At 40.7% G+C, this 18,356-nt stretch overlaps 2 protein-coding genes and 2 pseudogenes across 4 annotated transcripts; all 4 read right to left on the bottom strand.

The window, feature by feature from the left end:
* Positions 1-1,833, bottom strand: LOC115691466 (UDP-glycosyltransferase 83A1-like). Its single transcript, XM_030618097.2, has 2 exons — positions 1,085-1,833; positions 1-894 (listed from the first exon to the last, which is right to left on the bottom strand). The coding sequence occupies exons 1-2, from the start codon at positions 1,587-1,589 to the stop codon at positions 11-13; spliced, it is 1,389 nt and encodes a 462-aa protein (XP_030473957.1). The 5' UTR covers positions 1,590-1,833; the 3' UTR covers positions 1-10.
* A 768-nt stretch (positions 1,834-2,601) lies between these two features.
* Positions 2,602-4,043, bottom strand: LOC115691919 (UDP-glycosyltransferase 83A1-like; annotated as a pseudogene).
* A 4,218-nt stretch (positions 4,044-8,261) lies between these two features.
* LOC115694520 (UDP-glycosyltransferase 83A1-like) lies at positions 8,262-10,296 on the bottom strand (annotated as a pseudogene).
* A 1,633-nt stretch (positions 10,297-11,929) lies between these two features.
* LOC115662019 (protein Asterix) lies at positions 11,930-15,980 on the bottom strand. 3 transcript variants are annotated; one of them, XM_056314243.1, is made up of 4 exons: positions 15,739-15,980; positions 14,822-14,997; positions 14,109-14,209; positions 11,930-12,274 (listed from the first exon to the last, which is right to left on the bottom strand). In XM_056314243.1, the coding sequence occupies exons 2-4, from the start codon at positions 14,972-14,974 to the stop codon at positions 12,211-12,213; spliced, it is 318 nt and encodes a 105-aa protein (XP_056170218.1). In that variant the 5' UTR covers positions 14,975-14,997; positions 15,739-15,980; the 3' UTR covers positions 11,930-12,210. The 3 variants fall into 3 exon arrangements, with proteins under 3 accessions (XP_056170218.1, XP_030440061.1, XP_030440065.1); XM_030584201.2 differs by having other exon boundaries at positions 15,821-15,978; XM_030584205.2 differs by having other exon boundaries at positions 15,614-15,805.
* Positions 15,981-18,356: the final 2,376 nt, after the last annotated feature.

The following is an 18,356-nucleotide window of genomic DNA, read 5'->3' as shown; positions in this document are numbered from 1 at the left end:
ACAAGAACCCTCAAGCCTTCATGAGTTCGATGAAGCTCTGCAGATTCTTCAGGGAGGACCCCCCTTCACTAATACTCTTCCTGGCCATCTCCTTCAACCTCAGGCAATTTGCCCTGATCTCATCACTCCCAAGAACTGCTAATATTTTTTGTCTCACTTCATGCCTAGCTGTTAGTCCATTTTCATCAGAAACAACCCCTAAACCCACCTTCCACGCATCACATATTAAGCTCTTGTTCAGGTACTGATCTGCAAAGTAAGGCCTGCAGAGAAGTGGGACCCCATTGCTCAGGCCTTCCAGTGTGGAATTCCAACCACAGTGAGTGAAGAAGCATGCCACTGAAGGATGTGCTAGGACCTCCTCTTGTGGTGCCCATTGGACCACCTTCCCATAATTCCTCACCCTTTGGAGGAACCCCTCATGGAACTCAGTGACTGGCCCATCAGTGAGGTCCGGGCGTACGACCCATAGGAATGGTCGAGAAATCTGTTCGAGGCCGTGGGCGAGCTCATAGAATTGTTCTGTGCTGAATACTGTCAAGCTTCCAAAGGCAACATAGATGACTGACTGGGCTGGATGTTGGTCTAACCAGTTCAAGCAGGTCGAGTCCTCGTTCCACAGGCTTCCTCTGCGATGGAATAATTGCGTGCTCGCTATTAAAGGACCGATTGGGAGAGCTCCGGGAATGACACCGAGGGCCGATGCCTCTAGTTCATGGAATGAATTGCAAAGGAATGAGTTTGTGCGTTTGCTGTGATGGAGGATGGACAATGCGCATCTAAAAAATACTTTCTGCGTCATTGGATCTTCTGAGCAACTCCAAGGGAGGTCAGTGCTCTTATAGGAAGGAAGGTCCTCCAATATCATGATGAGATCATTCTTCAGAGCAACACCTGCATAAGTTACCGATGCCAAGTTAGATTATCATAAGACTATCTATTCCTACAAGCACATAGGTTATTGGCGTGAATAATGTTGTAGATTCCTCTCTCCTTAGTGTGTGTCAATAAAGCAATTGAGAGATGGCTACACGACATATTTAGGCTTCATGAGACTTTAAGGTTTCTAGATCTGGTCCCTTACCATTGTTGTCTATGACTCCACCCTCGATGAACTTTGAAATATGAAGATCCAAGGCCAGAGACGAAACCGAGGCAGGCCAAAACCCGGCTCGCTCGATTCCCATCCTTTCGGCGACTTCCAGTGCCCATCCAGCGATTAGGTCCGCAATTATGAAGCTGATCTGATCATCTTTATTGTCATTTGACTGCTTCTTCACTTTCTCAATCAACTCCTGCAAGTGACCCGGCATCACCCTTGACACGCTCTCCATCAGCTTAATTGGGTCCTTTCGCTCCTCGTCAGATTCGAGCCCATCCGGAATTGCAACAAACTTAATCCGATTCGATCCCTCGTCCAATCCGGGGTTTGCAGCCACCACTCGTGAGTGAATGGACTTTGTGTTCACAAATGTCACCTTGACTCCATAATCAGCAATACAGTGTGAGAGTTTCAGGAGAGGAGTGACATGACCTTGTGCTGGAAATGGTATGACCAGGACATGTTTTAACTTTGCCATTGTTAACATAGAACAAGGGACAGTTCCTTAGCACACCTTATATTGGCTAATTAAGCTCAGACTTTATCCTTATTGTTTTGTTATGACCTGATTCAGAGGGACTTCGGCACCTGGCTTTGTAGTTTTATCGACGTCTTTTGCAGGCTGTCCGAATATCCTGGCATGGAACGAAAAGAACATAAGCTGTGGCGGCAACAAAGATGAAATGCAACTGGCTAACAATTTGTCTGTGGCTTGTGTTCTCATGTCTGCGTTTCTTATCATTATTCGAATCAAAGCCTGCCAGTCAAAAAAATCCAGATACCTTGAGTTCATGAAGCAAAATTTAAGTGCTAAATGAAAAATTACATACAAGCGCATTGATTCTTTACTCTTATGTTATTTCTTTGCTTGGTATTTTGCTTGTCATATTTCCCATTTATTAACTCCATGTATGTAATTCACATAATTGCATTCATATTTGTGACGTGAGAGAGTATCCCCTTTTTTGGACATGTGAAGTATATAATGGCATAAGAAACATATAGTCTCATTATAAACTTTCAGATTAAGTGTGCTTGTCATGTCTTTGCCGCAATCTCAATATTAATAATGATGGAAGCAGGACAGGTTAGGAACGAATTCCCCTAATTGTAGGTTTTTCCCAGAACCTATCCCAAATCCGTCACAGGTATTGATACAATATCCCAAACTCGCCACACTAAAGTATTCGAGCATCAGCAACCTGCCACAATATTTTGTAATAAACAATAGTCTTATATTAAATAAATTATAACAATCCCATCTTTGCATATGCAACTATTTATTTGAAACTCGTGCATTGTAGAACTCCTATTGTAATTCTATAGTGTCGAAAATATACTGTTGAAAGAATTTAAGGTGGCTGATCATAAAAAACTAAGGTTTAATAATAATTAAAGGTAAGTATGACTTAGTGTAGACCCAAATCTTCTTATATGAGCTTCACTTTATGCACCAATTATGCGGCGCATTACAAGATAAATAAATTCAGATTCCAATTTTAAGCACATGAACGGAAACAAAAATCCTCAAGCACGAGTCCAATGAAGCTCTGCAGATTCTTCAAGGAGGACCCTCCTTCACTCACACTCTTCTTGACCATCTCCTTCACCACAATTTGCCCTTTATCTCATCACTGCCAAAAAGTGCTAGCATGTGTCCTCACTTCGTACCTAAGTTATGGCTGCATTTTCATCATCATCCTCTCCTAAACTAACCCTCCACACATCACATATCAAGCTCCTGTTCAGGTACTGATCTGCAAAGTAAGGCCTGCACAGAAGCGGGATTCCATTGCTCAGGCATTCCGGTGTGGAATTCCACCCAAAGTGGGTGAAGAAGCACGCCACTGAAGGGTGTGTAGGAACCCGCGGTGACTGACCTGTCAGTGAGGTCAGGGCGTATGACCCACAGGAGTGGTTGACCAATCCGTTGAGGCTGTGAACAAGTTCCTAGAATTGTTCTGGGCTGAACATCGTTGTGCTTCCGAAGGCAACATAATTGACTGACTGCGCCAGATGCTGGTTTAGCCATCTCGAGCATGTCGACTCCTTGTTCCACAGGCTTATTCTGTGAAGGTATAATCGGGTGCTCGCTATTAACAAACTAACCGGGAGAGCTCCGGGAATGGCAATGCAAACCGATGCCTTGAGGGCATGTTGCAAAGGTGTGAGTTTAAGTGTTTGCTGTGACGGAGGTTGGACAATGCGCATCCTAATAACAATTTCTGCATCATCAGGTCTTCAGGGCAACTCCAGATGAGGTCATTGCTCTTATACGAGAGTAGAGTATCTTAAGACTACCTATTCCGACACTCACATAGGTTAGTATAGATTTTGTAGACTTATCTCTCTTTAATGTGTATGTCGATAGAGCCATTTGAGGGATAACAAGACAGCATATTTAGGCTGTGAGAATGATTGTGAAGGGTTCTAGTTTAGGTCCCTTGTCATTGTTGTCTATCACTCCACCCTCAATCATCTTAGGAGTTTGAAGTGTCAAGGCCAAAGTCGAAACTGAGGCAGGCCAAAACCCAGCTCACTCGGTCCCCATCCTTTCGGCGACTTCCAGTGCCCATCTGGCAGTCAGGTCTGCAATCACGAAGCTTATCTGCTCATCTTCATTGCCATTGCATTGCTGCTTCACTTTCTCCTGCAAATGACCCAGCATCACTCTTGATATGCTCTCTAGCAGCTTAGGCAGAGTCCTTTCGCTCCTCGTCAGTCTCTTGAGCCCATCGAGAAGCACAACAAACTTAATTTGATTTGGTGCCTCATCCAATTCGGGGTATGCAGCCATAACTTGCGCGTGAATGGACTTAGTGTTCACAAATGTAACCTTAATACCATGATCAGCAATACAGTTTGAGAGTTTTTCAGGAGAGGAATGACATGACCCTTGGGCAGGAAATGCCATGACCAGGACATGTTTTGGCTTTGCCATTGTTGACATGGAACAAGAGACAGATTCCACCATGCCTATGCTTTAGTTCTTTAACACACCTTGTATTTGCTAATTAAGCCGAGATTCAACCGTAATTGTTTTGTTATAAAGTGATTTTGAGGGACTTTGGCACTTGAGCTTTGTAGTTGTATGTCCTTTGTGGGCGGTCAGTATATTATTGGCTAATTAAGCCGAGAATCTACCGTCATTGTTTCGTTCTGACGTGATTCTGAGGGACTTTGGCACTTGGCCTTTGCAGTTTTATCTTTGTCTTTCATGGGTGATCGGTATATTCTTGCATGGAATGAAAAGAACAGAAGCTGTGGTGGCAACCAAGGATACATGCAACTAGCTAGCAATTTGTCCACGGCATGTGTTTCTAATGCCTCCGGGTTTTGGTTGTCCCTTTGCATGAAAAGAGAAAATAGTTGTCATGTTCAACTGAAAGCAAATGCGTTCGACAAAAATGCAGATGCTTTCGGTCTTCCTAAAAGAACAGAACGAAGTGAAAGCACATTGATAATTTTTAACTCTTTTATTTGTTTTTAATTCAATTGTGATTCCTTCTTGTCTTATTTTCCATTTAATGACTCCATGCGTGTGATTCATATCATTTATTCTGGTTTGTAACATGAGATGTATCCCGATTCGTTTGCATATCGGGTTTATAATGGGCTCAGATACGGTCTATTTCTGATTGAAATTTTCAACAAACTCCTGTTTCAGTGCAGATCGATACGTAATAGCTTGGATATATATGACTAGGTACATCTATTACACATTTTCAGCAATCTCATTATCACAAATACAACAGGACAAATATATGAGGATAGAGCGAAATGACTCGGTAAAATTGGCTCATCCTCTTGTGAATTGAATATGCATTAGCCAGTCCAACTCCCCAGGTCATTAAAGAGAGCTAAAAATTCCTGCTTCAATTGACAGATTATTCTAACACTCGGTCCAACATCAGCTGATTAAGAACTGCTTTCATAAGATTTAAAAGAGCCATTTGGTTCTTTTAAATAGTGAATCAAGCCATTGCCATCCTTTGCACCAGTACCAAGAACTTTATTCAATGACACAGGAACCTTCAAATTATGCAGGCACAAAACTTTCATTTTCAATGATGGGAAGGAAAAAAGGCCTCCGCTGAAGAAACTGCCTTAATTTGTTATCGTGAGTTTATGAATTTGAAGCACAGTAAAACAGTGACTTAATGAAAGAGGCCAGTTAACGAGAGCAGATAATTTACAGAGGATTGGAGGAGAATCCAGACTTAAAGGTGCCTTCGGATAGACATTTAATTTTTTTACTGTACGTCCTCGGGAGATAACAATGCAGACTTAAAACTAAATGAACATCCCATGTGCCAAAGTATATATGCCTGCGCGTCAAAGTATTGCACTTAACTCTCAAGCTAAGGCACAACCCACCAAGCTCATTATACTTGTCCTTATTCTGTATTTGATAAGTTCTCATTTCTGCAGAGCTGGACTGGTAGGGCTGAAATAGTTCGTTATGAATCCCATAGTGGCAAACTTGACAAGAGAAAGAGAGATGTAAATGCACATATCTCATTAACAGAACAGAAGACCCAACATCATATATGAAGAGACATGATCCATTACAGGAGGATCAATAGCACCTCATTTGCGGTTAAAAAAAACTAATACAGTAACAGGGTCCTACTGTCTAAGAGTTCACCACCAGGTCCCATATCTTGCAGAATCATTCTGAGAGAACAAGGCAGAAAGAACCACCATAACCAAAGCCCCTCAAGAGTCTTTATAACATCTTGGGCCTAGCATGAGTTCCCAGCCCTCAAGCTTCACAATTAACTGCCACAATCTGAAAAGAGTAGGCCGCTGATCCTGACATGTGGATAGTTACTACTCCTAATGTTCGCACAGCATGCTCTGAGAATCATCCATTTGCAGCTCTTGCTCTGTGGCTTAGCAATTAAAATCACCAATCCCTCTAACCACCTTCCATCAGACTTCCAAATCACCTGATCATGATGTCATTACATTAATACATGGTTTCTGTCTTTTTATTTTGCCAAAAATAAAGACAGTGTGAAAACTAAGGAAAAAACAGAACTTGAGGCAGCCAGTCTAGTTTTTTGAGCAGTGCGAATACGTGTCAAAACAAGAGCACCATTGAGTGGTAGATGAAGATCCTCAAACCATCATGTTGGACTCTAGAAAGAAGACCCTACTTTCAGAGGGAAAAAAACTGAAAAGTTGATGAATAGCGCTGCCAAACTCAATATTTCCAAATGGTCCAATTTCAGCATCATATACTACCCCTATCTACCGGCATTTATTTTAGAAGCTCCGGTATTTCTTTTACAGAAGTCGTCAAGTTAAGATCTTAACAGTATTTCTTTCCCAGAAGCTTCCTCTTCCTTCATCAAGAACTCATTCTTAAAAAATTTGATGAGAAGAGTGAAGCGCAAAGCCCTGACCGCAGCACCCACTTGCACAGGCCCATCCTGTTTTAAGCTTCTAATGTTACAGACACCAAAGCTTGAAGAAAAGCTGTCAGTCATTATGGAATGAGAATGTTCTCTTTAATCTCGTCGTTCCAAAAGCAACTGTATCTTTATTCTTTCACACCTCCCGAATAAAGTGTGAATCTGCATGGGAAAATGGCCATGGTGGATTTAACTGGTGAAGACCAACACTCAATGAACTCCCATCAAGGGATTGCAATGACTTCAAATTGCTGCACACCACTGACAAAATCGTAAACTCCACAATCCACTTTTGAACTAGAATTCTGAGTCAAGCAATCCAATAGGAGGCAGACTGGCAGAGTGAGGAAAGAATACCAACATCTGTTTGGAAGCAGATTTTAATGAGGAAAAGATACCAGCATCTGTTTGCTAGCAAATTTTAATCCCCTCCTACCGAACAAGGAACCCTGGGATCCTAAAACAAAAGGGACATCTTACCAAATCAGGTCTTTAAGACCAAACCAACCAGAGATTTTTCCATTTCAATCCATAATGGATAAATGCCAAAAGCCACCTTCTAACAGACAATCGTCATAGTTGGTCATAGACATTTTGTGTGAACTGAGAGCAGATTCATGCAAGTTTATCATCTATATTAAACTATGAGGCTCCATGCTGCAGCTTTTGGAGTCTAAAATTTAATCGTGTAAACATGTACATGTCCTGCACATAAAAAATAAAATAAAAGAAGTTCACATCATTGAAAGCACATATCAACTATGCACTCACATTTTGGCCATGGAGATCTGTTAGAGATACGTTCTCCATGTTCCTCATGTTAGCTAGCAACTGGGCACAAAATACGATGGCAAGCCATGAGATAAGCTTGTACTGCAAGAAAACCAACAAAGAAAACAAAAATAAGTTAGTCTACGCATACATGATCAAGCAAAATGAATGTCAAAGGATGATCGAAGAGTTTCTTTGCCCAATTAATAAGAACCTGAACCACGACACTGGCAATGCCAAAGACAACAGTGATGAGTCCAGGACAATTGACCGGAAAAACTTGTGGAAAAACCATTGGTGCTTTAAATTTTTGGTCTTCCGAGGCTGCCTTGGATAGATTGCATTGCTATTACTGCTGGGAGACATGCCCGAAACTCATACTGCTTTCCCTGCAAGTGCCAACCAAGATGCTACTTCATTTTATCATTCTCAGGCCAGATTATACTTGGTCACTAGTTTAATAAAGCTTTCATATAATTTTACCAAAAGAAAGTTCACGAACTTCTCAACGCGAATGAGCATATGTGCCAGGTTGCCAGCACACAACATTACTAAAAATCTATATTGGTTGATGTTGGGATAAATAAGTCGAGGGGTGGGATGAAAAAAGTGTAAAATTTCTCTAGGGAAGAATACCCATGACGTTTGTGCTGGCAAATTCCAGAGGACAAATAGTGGCAGAATTTCTTCCACTTTCTTATTCCAGAATCAACTGATTAGAAACTGCTCTAATAAGCCTTAACATACCCATTTTTTTTATTCTGAATAACAAATTTTACTGTCTTCATCCATTTTGACAAAAGTGAGAACTTTGAACGAGGAACAAACAACCCGGTACTTAAACTAGGAACCAGAAAATAAGGCAGACTTCAAAATTTTCATTTTGGGGGAAAATATCCTCTGAAATTGCATTAATATATCATAATGAGTTCTGTTCCGAGCAGAAATTCCATAAATATATATGTTTATATTGTGCAAAGGAATTTTTGGTCACAACAATCAATTGTGCTTGATGTTTTGAAGCCAATAAATCTTGTAGTAAGATTTGTGAATTCATTTCTGAGATTGATAGATTGTTTGCGAGTAATTATGAAAGCTAAATACAGTGTGAGTTGTGCTGCTCCCCGTTATGTACATCGATCAAATCACATATATCTGATATCCGATTTAATTCCTGCTTATTTTATTGTTCGATTGGCTTGCTTTTTGCAACAAGTACATTCATTTGTAAAGGAGCAAATTAGAACACAATCTTAGGGACTGAACAGGAACAACAAGAAGAATCCTCAAGCTGTCATATGTTTAATGAAGCTCTGCAGATTCTTCAGGGAGGAACTCCTTCACTAACACTCTTCTTGGCCATCTCCTTCACCCTTAGGCAATTTGCCCTTACCTCGTCGCTGCCAAGAACTGCTAGCATCTTTGTCCCCACTTCATGCCTTGTTGTGACTCCATTTTCATCGCCATCCACCCCTAGAGCCACCCTCCACACATCACATACGAAGCTCCTGTTCAGGAACTGGTCTCCAAAATAGGGCCTGCAGAGAAGTGGGACTCCATTGCTCAGGCCTGCCAGTGTGGAATTCCAACCACAGTGAGTGAAGAAGCATGCCACTGAAGGGTGTGCTAGGACCTCCTCTTGTGGTGCCCATTGGACCACCTTCCCAAAACTCCTCACCCTTTGGAGGAACCCATCGTGGAACTCAGTGACTGGCCCGTCGGTGAGGTCGGGCCGTACGACCCACAGGAATGGTTGGGCAATCTGTTCGAGGCCATGGGCAAGCTCCTAGAATTGTTCCGGGCTGAATACTGACGTGCTTCCGAAGGCGACATAGATGACTGACTGAGCTGGATGTTGGTCTAACCAATTCGAGCAGGTTGAGTCCTCGTTCCACAGGCTTCCTCTGCAATGGAATAATTGGGCACTTGCTATTATCGGACCGATTGGGAGAGCTCCAGGAATGACACTGAAAGCCGATGCCTCGAGGTCATAGAAGGAATTGCAAAGGAATGAGTTCAAGCGTTTGCTGTGATGCACCATGGACAATACGAATTTGAAAATTGCTTTCTGTGTCACTGGGTCTTCAGGGCAACTCCAAATGAGGTCATTGCTCTTATATGAAGGAAGGTCCTTCGATATCTTGATGAGATCATTCTTCAGAGCAAAGCCTGCATGAGTTATCGATGCCAAGTAAGATTATCTTTAGAATACCTATTCCTACAAGCACATACGATATCGGTGGGATAAATGTGGTAGATTCATCTCTCCTTAGTTTGTGTGTCAATGTAATTGAGAGATGGCGCTACATGACATATTTAGGCTTCATGAGACTGATTGTGAAGGGTTCTAGTTCTGGTCCCTTACCATTGTTGTCTATGAGTCCACCCTTGATCAACTTCAGAAAATGAAGTGTCAAGACCAGGGCCGAAACTGAGGCTGGCCAAAACCCGGCTCGTTCGATTCCCATCCTTTCGGCAACTTCCGGTGCCCATCCGGCATTCAGGTCCGCAATCATGAAGCTGATCTATTCATCTTCATTGCCACTTGACTGCTTCTTTACTTTCTCCATCAACTCCTGCAAATGATCCGGCATCCTCCTTGGCATGCTCTCCTGCCAAATAGTGAAGTCTTTTCGATCCTCATCGGTTTCAACCCCATCCGAAATTGCGACAAACTTAATCCGACTCGAACCCTCGTCCAATCCAGGGTTTGCAGCCATCCCTTGTGCGTGAATGAACTTGTGTTCACAAATGCAACCTTGACTCCATAATTAGCAATACAGTGTGAGAGTTTCAGGAGAGGAGTGACATGACCTTGCGCAGGACATGGTAAAACAAGGACATGTTTGAACTTTGCCATTGTAGACTTTGGCGCTTGGCTTTTGTAGTTTTATCTTCCTCTTTTGCAGGCCATCGGCATACTTTCCTGTAATGAAAAGAACAGAAGCTCTGGCGGCAACAAAGATAACATGCAACTAGGTAATAATTTGTCTATGGCTTGTGTTCTCATGTCTGCCTTTCTTATCAACAAGTACTGGCTCTTTAGATGTAGGTTGTCCCTTGTCATGAAAAGAGATAAGAAGTTGTCGTATTCGAATAAAAGCAAATCTGTGGACAAAAATGCTGATGCCTTGAGTTCATGAATCAAAGTAAAGTGAGTCTTATGTTTTTTTTATCTTAGTTTCTTGCTTGTCTTATTTCCCATTTATAAACTCCATGTGTGTCATTCATATAATTCCATTCCTATTTGTAACGTGAGAGAGTATCCCACGTCGTAGACATGTGAAGTATATAAGGGTCTAAGAAACATAGTCTCATTCCGTCTAAGTATATTAGTATATCAATTCCATTGCATATTAACACCTAATAACTTGAATAAAATACAATTAGGTATGTTTATCACGTCTTTGCATCAATCTAAATATCATTATGAATGAAAGCGGGTTAACTTCTTGTTATTCCAAAACCCATCCCCAACCCCTTATGGGTTTTAAATAATATCCTCAACTCAACTCGATAAAGTAGTCAAACACCCACAAACCGCCACAGTATTTTGTAATAAACAATATTCTTATATTAAATATGTAATAAACAACCTCATATTTATAGATGTAACTATTTATTCAAAACTCATGCCTTGTAAGGCTCCAATTTGAATTCTACGCAGTCCAAAATATAAAAATCTAAGGTCTAATAATGATATAGAAGATAGGGGTGAAATGGTGGCCATCGTTTAAAAATCTTATATAATACTAAATTTTGTTATTAGCATTCTCAATTTTTTTACAATTAAGTAATCCCGAGGGGTTTAACATAATAAGGGCAATTTGAAAAATCCCAAAAACCATTACAAATTCTAGTAGAGGTGCTAACTATGTGTACTTACTCAACCACTTACGGAATATAAAGGAAACAAATGGCATTTTAATAGCCATATTGGCTTTCCCAACTATGACATTATAAAAACCCATTATGTGAACCCTAAAGTGAATTTAGCAATTGACACCGGCTTTCCCAACTATGACATTATGAAACCCATTATGTGAACCCTAAAGTGAATTAAGCAATTGACACTAAACCCACTATTTACTTCCCATTAGGCTTTGGGAAGGTTGGATAACCCTATTATACCTGTCCGCTTCCATTCCTAGATATCATGAATTCAGTAGGGCCGGAACATAAGACAAGCAAAATGACCAGGTAACAGTAAGTCATCCTCTTGGTAAATTTAATTATGCACTAGTCATTCCAAGTAAACCAAAAACGAGATATCAGTGAAAAAAATAAGCTACAGCAATTTCCGCTTCAATTGCTTGATTATTCCTTAGGGCACAACGATGATAAATAAGAACATAATTACCAGAATATCTTGCTCTCCTAATCCAGGGTCACCTGATTAAAAACTGTTACAATGAGCTTTTAAATATACATTTGCCTATTCTGAATAGCGAATTAGCTTGTTCTTTATCCTTTCTGACAATGCCAAGAGCTTTATACTATGAACAACCTGATACTTAACTATGAACTGCCAAATTAGGAAGGCATGAAAACTTTCAATTTGCAGTGATAGGAGGTAACAACGCCCTCTGCTCACGGAACAGCCTCAATCAGCTATCATGAGTACACCAATTTGAAGTAGAGTAAAACAGTAACTTTGTTAAAGAGACTAGTTAAACATTTAGCAGACAATTTACAGAGGAAAGGAAGAGAATTCAACCTAAAAGGTACTTTGTGATCAACATTTAATATTTCACTAGTACGTCCTTGGGAATTAATCACGGAGCCTTAAAACTAAATGAACATCCAATGTGCCAAGATATATATGTCTGCGCCTCAAAGAATCTCACTTAACTCTCAAGCTAAGGAACAACCCTCTAAGCATATTACACTTGTCCTTAATCCAAATTTGATGACCTCTCATTTCCGCGGTGCTGGACGAGCAGGGCCAAAATAGTTTGTCACCAATCCCATAATGGCAAACCTGACATAAGAAAGAGAGATGTAAATGCACCCATCTAATTAACGGAACAAAAGACCCAACATAATATGATGAATCAATTGGAGTGAGATGATCCACTACAGGAGGAACAAAAGCACCTAATTTCCAGTTAGCTATAACTATCAAAAAATAACAGGGTCATACTGCACAAGAATGTCGATATTTTGCAGAATCATTCTGAGAGAACCAGGCACAATAGAAGAACCAAAATAACTGAAGCCCCTCAGAATACTTATAACATCTTGGGCCTCGGACGAGTTCCGAATGCCTCAATCTTATAACATCTTAGGCATTTCTCTAAGAATCATCTATTTGCAGCTCTTGCTCTGTGGCTTAACCATCCCATGTAAGCACCTTCCAAATCACACGATCACGATGTGACTATCGTGTGACTACCTTAATACATGGTTTTCGTCCTTTTTTTGTTCGGCCAAAATTAAAGACAATGTGAAACCCTTGAAAAAAAATAAGAAAAAATCAGCCAGTCTTATTTCTTGAGCTATGCAAAGGGAAAAAAATTAAAGCAGGTGATGAAGAGAGCTTCAAAGTCAGCATCTCAAAACTGGTCCCATTTCAGCATCATATATTACCCATAGCTAGCGCATTCACTACATTTAGAAGCTCCAATTTTCGCACTACAGTTAGACCTACAATAAAGAATCATCATGTTAAGAGCTCAACACCTTTTTCTTCCCAGAAGATCCCTCTTCCTTTATCAAGAATTCATTCTAATTAATCCGGTGAAAAGAGTGAAGCCAAAACACTAACCACATTAACCCCTTGAATTGCCCATCTTCATTTAAGTTTCTAATGGTAAAGAGACCACAAAAGCTTGAAGAAAAACTATCAGTTGCTATGGAACAAGAGTGTTCTCTTCAATCTCATCATGTCAAAACAAATCTAACCTTCACACGTCCCATGTAAAATGTGACTCTGCGAGGGAAATGGTAATGTGGATTCAACAAGTGAAGACCACATCCAAATGAACTCACGCCAAGATGCCAATGACTTCAAATTGATGCACTGCAATGCCAACACCGAAAACCCCCACAATCCCTCTATTTAACTAAAAATTGGGATCAAGAAGTCTAATAGGAGGCAGAATGGCAGAGTGGTGAAGAGAAAAACCCCCTCACCAGCTACCACCATCTGTTTGGTAGCAGATTTTGATAGTGACTCATGCTTCCCACCTATCAAACAAGTCACCAGGTATCCTAAACAAAAAGGACATCTTGCTAAATCACTTGGTCAGACAATCTTAATACAACAGGTCATACTATGCTAGAAATAGCAACTATAACCCCCACAATACCCAAGAAACACATCCCACTTCAGATATTGATGATCAAATGAAAATCCATCCCCACACTAATTGCTTTAATTGAGAAAAGTACGGCAAAGGGTATCAACAGCATGACTCCATTATTTATATAAACAATTTTCTTACTTAATAACATTTTCGTTTAGATTTGTCCAATCTATTAATCAAGTGAAGATCCATTATACCATACTACATATGTAGAAAGAACAATGCATAGAACCAAACTAAACACATCAAACCAACCAAAGATTTTTCCATTTCAGTTCATTAAGGAGAAACGCCAAAAGCCACCTTCTAACATGCAACATCCATAGCTGGTCAAAAATATTGATATGTGAACTGAAGAGCAGATTTATGCAAGTTTGTCTGGTAACACTATATGAGCTTCTGACTGCAGCTTTCGGGGTCTATAATGGGCTTGTGTAGATATGTACATGTCCAGCCAAAAAAAATGGAGTTCACATCAACAAAAGCACAAATCAAATGTACACTCACATCATGGCCATGGAGATCTGTTTGAGATCATTTTCCATGTTCCTCATGTTTGCTAGCGACTGAGCACAAAATATGATGGCAAGCCATGAGCTAAGCTTGTACTGCAAAATAACAACCAACAAAAGAAAAGAGAATTATGTAATTGAACGCATACATTTATCGAGCAAAATGCATATGAAAGGAAAACCAAAGGGACCGTTTCCCCCATTAATAAGTGATGTAGGACAACGAGTCCCACAACAAAAATAAATCTTTAGGCTTCACGCCGAAAGCTCCCTAAGCATCGCACTTAGGGTTTCTTAAGCATCACACCTATGAGAAGAATTGCATCACACAATCCCAAACCATACTTGCAAAATTCAAATAATCATCAATTCCATTAAAAAGAAGGAATTATAACGTTGTTTATAGACTCTCTAAAGCTCTACTCCTAGCTGAAGTAGGAAACCCCTAAACAAGAAACATAATAAAAATAGGAAACCACTGAAAAAACAAATATAATATCTACTTAGAATAGAAAAACGAAACTATATAGAATTCTAATAGTATTCAAAGCCTAGTAGATAAATTTACTAATTTAACTTGAAGAATCTTGATCCTTTCAGCACTCTTGTTTGAGTTGCAAAGTCCATTTCCCGCAAAACCATATAGAAACGTAAATATTTGGACAAATATCATTGTGCATGGATTTGTTGGCTCCATCAAATAAGTACCCGAAACATGACCCCGGCAACACCAAAGACAACAGCAATGAATCCTGTATAATCAACTGGCAGATCTTGGGGAGAAACCATCGGCGCTTTAAATGGTTTGGCTGCCAAGGGCTGCCTTGGATCATTCATATTGCTATTACTGCTGTGCGACATCTCCGACACTCAGATTGCTGTCCCTGCAAGTGCCAAAGAAGATGCTGGTTCATTTCTTCATTCTCAGGCGCGATCATACTCGGTCACCAATTTCATAAATCTTTTATACATATTTACCAAGAATAAAATTCAACTACTTCTTGACACGATGAACATATAAACCAGGCTGCCAACACACGACATTAATAACAATCAACATAGGTCGAGGGTGGGATAAACAGGACGAGGGGGGCGACATGAAAACTAATGCGTAATTTTCCCTGAGGAAAGATATACACTGAGGCAATGCAAATTTGAGAGGACATCTAGCGGCAAGGGACGCGGTGGCCACAACTAGTTATTTGCACAAAACAAGCCATATGCAGGAACAGGAATAAGAAGGATCTTTGTTGCTCCTTCGTCTTCCCTTGTCCCGCAAATTCATGATCTCCATCAACAGCGTGAACTCAATCTGGAACAGCTCGCAAGCCAAAAAATCTACACCGAGAAATAAACGACGGGCGGGGTAGAATGCGCCCCAGAAAGGCCACACAAGCATCGCCGGACAGCATGCTGAACAACGCAACCCAAGAACAAACAGGTATCGAACCCAAGGAGACCGACAAGAAGCCATATAGAAGAAGGAAAGCGGAGACCAACTTCAAAGGGAGACGAGAGTCGCAGCAACGTGGGATCTCCGACCGGACCCAAATCTTGATTTTCAGCACGGATCGCTAGAAGTGGCCAATTTCGACGGAGGGATCAATTATAACCGTAGGATTTACCGTCGAATGTAGATGAGAAAATGAATCCGCCCCCAAAAGAACAAAGACGCGCAAATCAGCAAACAGGAGGAAAACGACTCACCGAGCTACGCGACCGAGGGATCGAGAGAGAGAGAGAGAGAGAGAGAGAGAGGCCACGGACAGGGATAAGATCGGTGAAATCTTGTTTCGACTGGGTCAAGCCGACATGCGCGATCCGATGCTGAAGGGGCCCGCTTTACCTTCGAAGTGATGAAATCCCACGGTCCCAAAATTTAGATTTGAGAATCCCACGGTCCCAAAATTAGATTCGAGAATTCAGACCCACAAAAAAAAAAAAGAAAGAGAGAAATTATTTTTGAGAACGGACGAGGATCGAAAGGGGCAAAATTACTCTGTTGGGCTTTGCTTGTGAATTTTTTTGTACTTTCTTTAATTTAGTGATCGATACGAAAGGGAGTCTCCGGACCGCTCGCCGGACTCGCTCGTGGAGCGCCGATGGTGTATTAGCAGCTGCGTTAGTTGGGAGTGCCGCCCCTTCTTCTTCGGGAAAGTCGACCTCTCTGGCTCGGCTTTCGAGTAGTAGGGTGGTGGCATATCAATGATTGCCTTGGTTTTGCAGTAATTCTTGTTGGTCATTCCATAGAGGATACAAAATTTCCTAAAGCTTCAAAGTCGATGCTCCTTCCTCTCGGCTAGCAGCAATCAATTTCTACGGCAATAAAAAGAATAGCGAAAGCCTGTATTTTTTTTCTTTTTATTAAAGAAAATTACCATTTTCGGATTAAACTTATACTACACTTGCATCCTTTCATTGATGTAATGTAATCTAGATTGAAGATGAATTAAGTGCAACAGAACCCATTCAATTAGCTATCGCTTTCCTTAAATTTAACTCCCTGCCACTATAGGAAGTGATGTTCGCAAGCTAGGCTAGTGAATTGAGCTCTGAGGCTTTCAAACGTGAGATGAGAGGGTCTTTTGGTTTCCTCGGGGCCATATGAAGCTTAACTTGATTTAACAGTCGCGTGAAAAATCAAGTTCGAGCTAGACAAGAGTTGGGTGAATAGGTAGCGAAGCTCAGGTGGTGATACCAGTGCGCGGTGAGCATAATAGCCTCCTTGGGCATGCTCCTTGTACGACAAAGAAAAGAGCTAGTGAGAGCCAAAATGAAATATGTGTGGTGCATAAGCTCAAAACAAGTGTCTTGTAGTTAGCTCAAAACATGTGGGGGATTTTGACTGACTTTTAGAAAGGTGTCCCGTGTCTTGTCTTTCGGACTATGTGTTTTGTAAGTCTCGATGACCGACACTTGCCATTGGAAAATCCCAGAGAATGCTCAAAAGTTGTTAGTTTGCCGTTAAAATTTTTACTCATGTTTTGAAGCCCGAATATTCAAGAACGAAGACCATTTTAATGCTCCTTTTCGCCATGCACAGATTAGATCGACAATCAACCCGTTATATTATTGAAATTAAAATTCAAGGATCGCATTACATATTAAGGCAAAGTTCAGAAAATATTTGCATCATTATCCCATTCATGATTAGATCACATCACTTCCTTTATAAGCGGACATAGAGTTGGACATACACGTGTATTGTGTAGGTCCAATAATATGGCCCAAGCAGCACAATAGATCCGTGTCCCAGCCCAACATAGCACTAAGAATTTCAATTTATTATGGATGGTTTGATTTGGTTGGGAAATTACTTTTATCATTTAAAGTCCTACCAATCAAAAGCATTGTTTCCCGTCATAATTCACTGTTGTACTTATATCCGACACATTAACGTGATGAGAACAACTACTCCAACACCAAGCCATAGCCAGAAATCATTGCATATACATCACGAATCGCTTCATCTAATGAAACGATCGTGCAACTACTGACACAACCCGCACTTAAATTAGTTGCTTCATATTCGGGATTTAAGGATCAACTTATTTGGAATGTATGATGACTTGTCTGGCTTGTGTGATTCCCATTTCATTATTGAAGCGACATGGAAATCTGTTTGCAAATTGTATAGTGCTCTTTTTCTTTTGCAAAGCTATTTATTGCGCTCAGATTGGTTCATTGAAGAATGAAAGTGCCCGGGCAACGTGAATTGTCAGCTTCAATTGGACAAAATCCCCCCACCGGTTGGACAAATACAAAGACAAACCGCTACACCAATATCACCAGCGTGTGATATCAGCCGGGCTTTGTAGAATCGAGGCCACGTAACGAACATCAACAATGCCTTCTTATGACCTGCCTGTACAACATTATCGCATTTTGTCCAAACCTTAAGACATTCTAAAGTATATACCCTATGCTGAAAAGAGTGACACACGGACGCTCGGACTACAGACAGAAACCTGTTCTTCAATAGAAAAGTTAAGGTAAAAGTAAAAGTAAGTCCATGTGTTGACGTGAAATACAATTCTAGCACACACATCCAAGACTAAGGTCTAGCACAGAACAAAAACTTACGTTCTTACTGATTTGATTCATTAAAGACCGGGACACCAGAACCGAAAGGATGCTCGCATCCAATAGCACCCACCAAAACTTAAAAACACCCACCAACAATCAACCAATTTTATCTGAGTACCACCAATAAAGAGTATAACATCCAGGTAGCATATCAGAG

The sequence above is a fragment of the Syzygium oleosum genome, unplaced genomic scaffold, assembly GCF_021117445.2.
Source record: "Syzygium oleosum isolate NSW1041296 unplaced genomic scaffold, Sole_v2.1 Sole_v2.09, whole genome shotgun sequence".
Taxonomy (NCBI): domain Eukaryota; kingdom Viridiplantae; phylum Streptophyta; class Magnoliopsida; order Myrtales; family Myrtaceae; genus Syzygium; species Syzygium oleosum.
The sequence above is the reverse complement of the archived record's forward strand: the minus strand, read 5'-3'. Positions and strand labels throughout refer to the sequence as shown.